Consider the following 6,309-nt stretch of genomic DNA (forward strand, 5'->3'; position numbering starts at 1 on the left):
GAGAACTCCCCATGATTTTCTGCGCTTGGGATTATCGTAATGAACCCATTTTTCGTCCCCAGTCACAATGCGATGCAGAAATCCCTTCCGTCTTTAGCTTTCAAGCAGCTGTTCACAAGCAAACAAACGCCGTTCAACATCTCTCGGCTTCAATTCGTACGGCACCCAATTTCCTTGCTTCTGAATTATTTTCATAGCTTTGAGACGTTTTGAAATGGCTTGTTGAGTCACTCCCAATGATCGAGCCAATTCTTCTTGATTTTGACACGAGTCTTGCTCAAGTAATGCCTCCAATTCTGCATCTTCGAAAACCTTCTCTCTTCCACCGCTACGCTGGTCTTCGACCGTTCTTGAAGCGTTGAAACCACTCACGACACATTCTTTCACTAATAGCGGCCTCACCATAAGTATTTGAGAGCACCATAAGTATTCGATGAGCCTCAGCCGCAGATTTCTTCATATTGAAGCAAAAAATTAAAACCTCCCGCAAATGGCTCGTAAACTGACTGATTTTCAATCGAGAATAACTTTATGATGCAGACACAAATCGACTAATGTTTCTATGGGATTATGTTGACAGATGCCCAAGTTTATTGTATGACGTCTATAATCTATTTATTTCGACCACCACTTACCGCTAAAGCCATCGAAAACGGCAGAAATAAAGTTGTACACCTAATATATAAATTTCTTTTTATCAGTTTTCTCATAATATTTCCATAGATATATAATTACATAATATTTCTTTATATATTTTTAAGTTAATTTAATATTTTTCTTAATATTTCTGTATTTTTTCTTTATTTTTCAATATATTTACAATTGATTTTTATTAATTTTCATAAAGTTTAAATTATTTCATTGCAATATTAGCTTTATTCGCGTCACATGCTTTAATATGCTCCAATATGTTCCTACAATAGCGCTTACTCACTTCAACGAATTCGTTGGATTGCGATGCAAATAAATCTAAAGTTTTGCGAGGAATTTTGAGAGTAAAAAAAAGATGAAAAAAGAGAAAGAAGTTTAGGTGGTAACTGTGGCAAAGCTAGGTAACTTACTTATTTTACGCATGCGCACTCAACACTAACATCAAAGATGCAACAGAGTTGCGCTACTGTATATACTGTGCTTATAGACTATCCTTAAATCCTAATTTATGATATAGAATACGGTCAACGCGGTCAATGCTGCAAACGCTTTGAAGCATTTTTTAATTGGTCAGTTTGTAAAATTTTTTTCTTCTAATTGATTCATCAAATGCTTCAAAACGAGACTTTGATCACAGCCACACATATTTGTAAACGAGTATGATTTAAAATATGGGTTATTCTCCTATTTTAACATACACGGAAAAATAATTTTTGCGATATTTTGTCAACAAAGCAATTTTTTTAATTAATACTGGACTTATATGATATTAAAGTAAAAATTAATTTTCATGGTTTTATTTGTGATGCTCCAATAAAAGTTTTTATTAAGTTTTTATATTATTAATAAAAAATCATACCGGTTACAATAGTTGTACGCGATGACTATTAGAATGAAACCACACTGTTCGGACTGCGAAATACAGAATGCGTGGTTAAAGCAATCAAACGCTATTCCACACTTTTCCACGCAAGTTTGTGCTATATTCACATGATGCGTCAAAAATGTATCCATGAATATAATTTAAAAACTACTAACTTCATGTTAATTTAATGTGTTAATAACATGTTAATAACAATTTGTTTATTAAAATGAAATATAATTTTTCAAATTGTAAAAACAAATTATCAATGGTATAGTATTTAATGTTTTATAATTAATATTATTTACAATCTCATAACAATTTTTTGAACTGCTTTAACGCAACTCATAACAATTTTTTAAACTGCTTTACTATCATTTTTCCGCATCGTGTGAACATAACACATAAAAGTGGCGTGATAGAAAAGTACGGAAAAAGGGTACTGAAATCGCATCATTGTTTTTTTGATATATTTATGCACTTAAATTTTATCATTTTGCTTCATTCGTCTCGACATTATGCAATTCCATCATATCATTCAACATCAAATTATTTTAACCTCTCAAAAATATGATAGTTTATTACAAGAACAATGACGCATTCGCTAATCCGCAATATTAAATGCGGAATAGTACTGATTAATTGTTTCAATGACGCATTTTGTATTCCGCAGTCCTATTCCGGACCATGTGATTTCACCTTTACAAGCAAGTACTTAGATGGATATGTTTCAACAAAAATAGTTGTTTCGATGTTTTAAGAAACTGATGAAGATTTTGCAAATAATAAATGACAATTTCTAAATCAGTGAGATAATTTTAAAACAGATTCCTAATTTCGAATTAGTTTCTAGCTTAGTAATTGATTACATGCATCTTATATGTTTAGGAGTAGTAAAAAAATTGATATCATTTTGGGTTAAAGTTAGTCCACGTACTTGTAAAATTATCTCAACAGTTATTAAATCAGATTTTAGAGACTTTATTAAATTTGCAAAACAGTATGCCAAATGATTTTCGACGCCCACTATCGTTACCTTCTACATTTTCACATCTTAAAAGATGTAGAAGGCAACGGAATTTCACTAGTTTCTTCTTTACACAGATCCAATTGTGTTGAAAGAAATATTAAGGGAGGATATATCAATTTTATAACATTACATATTGCTGTAACAATTCCTTTTTTTTGAAAGATAATAATAATATTATATGGGCTTAAAAGTTAAAAAGTATTTTTTTAAATATTTCAAAAAAATTTGGAGCTAAGTTTATGTCTCGTAAATTTACATAGTTTATTACATATTTGTTTTGATGTACAAAAGTACGGACCCTGACAACTTTAGTGCTTTCAGATTTGAAAATTATATGTCAAATATAAAAAAAAAATGATTCGAAAAAATGAGAGACCTCTTCAACAATTGTCAAGAAGATATTCTGAACTTAACAACTTTAATATGCCTATTAAGAAAACAATAATAAAAAACAATAATGCAATTTGTTTTGAAAAAGTTCACTCAAACAGACCTTTAATTGAGGGTTATAACTTTGTTGTTGAATATAGAATATTATGTATTAAAACATATACGATTCATTCCAATAATGCAAGTAATAATTATATTTTATTTGAAAATGGAACTGTAATATTTGTTTTGAACTTAATTAAACGTAGCGACAATACAAAAATCATAATTGGTAAAAATCTTAAAGCAAAATTTGTATACTGATCCTGTTTATCCTTACGCTTCAGAACAATCGGGTATACAAGTTATGCAAGAAGACATTGCTGTATGTCTTTGATCATGTGAGAATATTCGAAATAAAATGTGGAAAATACGGCATATGATCAAAATCAGTTTCTTATTTTTCAAGTGATACTTAAAAATGATCGATACATGTTATTAGAAAAGATAAAAGAGATTTTTTATCGAATTCGAGGATGGACTGCAATTAGTGCCTACCAATTGGTTAAAAGGATCATCAGAATACTTCTGGCCAATGCGGGAACATAACATAAAAAGACTTCACAAAAATATTATGTTACTATAGTATTTTCCTAGAATTTCGTTTACGTTTCTTTTTAAGAATAGAGGTCCAATTTTGTAGTACACTAAAAATAACTGATCTTTTTGGTAAAAAAGATTGCAGATTCTTTCTGTAACATTTCATCAATCTTTCAACAAGGTTTCATATGCAATAATCGCGGACATTTTGCTATTCCAGTCGAGAGATTCTCTAAACGTCTTATTAATGATTGTCGCTATCGTTAACTAGCGACAGCCAATGTCGGACAATCTTGGAAGAAAGAGTGATACTTATTGGTTATCGTTAGTTAATGATAGCAACAATTGTCGATAAAATGTTTAAAGAATCCCGCAAAGCTATCTCAAAAACGTTTCAATTGAAATATTTCTGAGATATTTCTGAAAACTTTCGGTGCTGGATGAGAAGGATGAAATGATCTAGGTATCATTCGGATAGGAATCTGAACATGGCTATATCTGAAAACGCTATATTTTAAAATTTACTATAAAAATCACTAGTTTGCATCATCATGGCGAATATTTTCCGGACTCTGCCTTAAGGATCTCTACGAGGCTTATAATCGGTTAAGAGTTTAACAACATCTTTAATATCTTTAACAACATAATTATTGAAATTGATCAATCAGCTGTTTCCTCGGAAGAATGGAATGATGTGATTGACCAGTTTCATAATTACGGCTGTTATTAAAACTACGGATGTTATTACGCAATTAACGGATGTTATTATGCCTTGTTTATTATCGAATTTTTCTTACAAATTTTGTATTACTCAATTACAATTTAAAAAAAGTATATACAATTGAAAATAATATCCATGAAATGCTATTATATCATTCCGATCAAGCCAATGGCAATATAAAAATGTAAGGCCGTAAGACAAAAGGCCTGTTCTTTTTAACTGAACTTTTGCAGTTCATCTTTTGTGCTCTTTTTTTCTCCTAAAGAGAAAAGGAAGAAAGATGAATTAGTGCAAAAGTTCAGCTAAAAAGAACATGCGTGTTATCAGTAAGCAAATTGGCGAATCACGGTGAAGATTGTAAGATCAGCGAATCCAATGTTAAGATTTCCTTACTGCTTATGTGTTACTGCCTTACGTTTTTGTATATGCTTCAATCGCAATGCATGGCACCGACGAGATACTATTAAAGATCAATATCCCTACGAGGGTTCGTGTCCTTATTAATATTAAAGTGATTAAGAGTAAAAAAACTAATAATATTTTATGATTTATTAGTTTAATAGACGTATTTATTGATGTATATACATTTAAAACTTAATAATACTCGATTTTTTTAAATTATGATTTCAGTGTATTGTCAAAGTTTGATTATCAAAAGATAATAACTGCAGAGAAAAAAATTATAACTTTTCGGCAATATATAGGATATCATAGCTTTATAAATATACATATTTATTTATGGAGCATTTATGTAATATATATTTATTTATGTAATAAATATTTATTACATATTTATTACATATTTATTTATGTAATAAAAAATCATAATTTTAATAATGCATTAGCCAAATATTTATGTTAATATTAGCAAATTTATATTTTTTTCTATTATTAGCAATTATCGATAATGTCAGCATTTTTTAATTATTTTCGAGCCTTTGGGGCCCTTTTTATACTACCGAAAATTTGCCCAAGTTTGACTTTAATAATTTCTCGTCGGTGTGGTATCGCTTTTCTCAAATTCACTTTTATAACAATACGACAGAGCCAATCACGAAATAGTCAGCATTAACCGATTTCTATATAGAAATTCTCTAAGGGCGGTATTCATAGTCGATTCTAATTTCAAGACCGTCTTAAGATGTCACGAACCAACCAGAGAGCCGTATTAGCATCTTAAGACATTACTTAAAACGATATTGATATAAGAACGGATTATGAATACCGACCTAGATAGGTGTATATCAATTTCACACAAGCCAATTGCGCACAAGCCAATCATAGCACCAGAATCAAAAGATATATAAAAACTCTCTATGCAAAAGTTGCTGGTAATAGGCAATTGCAACAGTGTGTAAGTGAACCACTCCCTCTCTAGGTGTGATTGTACATGTCAAGTATTTTACACTGGAAACTTTACAATTATCATTTTGGTGGCACACATTTAATGATGTTAATTTTATTCTTAAACATTGTTTATTGATCTAAAATATTTCAGAGAATTGTACTTTAAGAATAATTAAATATATTTAACATAAAAAGAATTAAATGGAATATTTGATGATTACTTACGTTGTTTTCTGAAGTATTCATAGCCGATACAACCGGGCATGAGAAAACAGACGAACAGGAGTAACGCGATCAAGATGATTCCTACTCCTATCACAATTATAATTAACAGGCCCCACGGGCCTAAGAAATCTTCGTGTAACATTCAATGAAAATCACTGAAATTCGAATTCAAAGTTACTTACATCGATTATAGGTAGAGAACGGAAAGTTACTTTTTAAAAGTAACTACCCTTACGAAAAAAAACTCCTGATGCATAATAGTGCGCAGTAGTGACAACTACTGACATTCAATAGTGTAACTAGTGAAACATAGTAGTATCACTGCTGATATGAGTAGTATTCGTGATTAGTAATAGTGTAGAAGTCTTAGGCTGGCTTCATGAGACGGAAATTTACTGCGGATCGAACGGAACAGCGCGACTTGTAGTCACAACTCTGTAATCGTTATTCTGCTTTCTTTTCTGCAATTATGATTGGTCTCGCTGTTCTGTTCTGCTGTAAATT

The 6,309-nt window shown here is 30.7% G+C and overlaps 1 protein-coding gene across 1 annotated transcript in view; it reads right to left on the reverse strand.

The window, feature by feature from the left end:
* Positions 1-5,947, reverse strand: part of LOC105624768 (synaptotagmin-1-like) — a 47,551-nt gene extending 41,604 nt beyond the window's left edge. Inside the window, exon 1 of the mRNA XM_012206120.1 lies at positions 5,806-5,947. Within this exon, the coding sequence (XP_012061510.1) occupies positions 5,806-5,947 (142 nt within the window). The remainder of the gene's footprint in view (positions 1-5,805) is intronic.
* Positions 5,948-6,309: the final 362 nt, after the last annotated feature.

The sequence above is a fragment of the Atta cephalotes genome, assembly GCF_000143395.1.
Source record: "Atta cephalotes unplaced genomic scaffold scaffold00088, whole genome shotgun sequence".
NCBI classification, from domain to species: domain Eukaryota; kingdom Metazoa; phylum Arthropoda; class Insecta; order Hymenoptera; family Formicidae; genus Atta; species Atta cephalotes.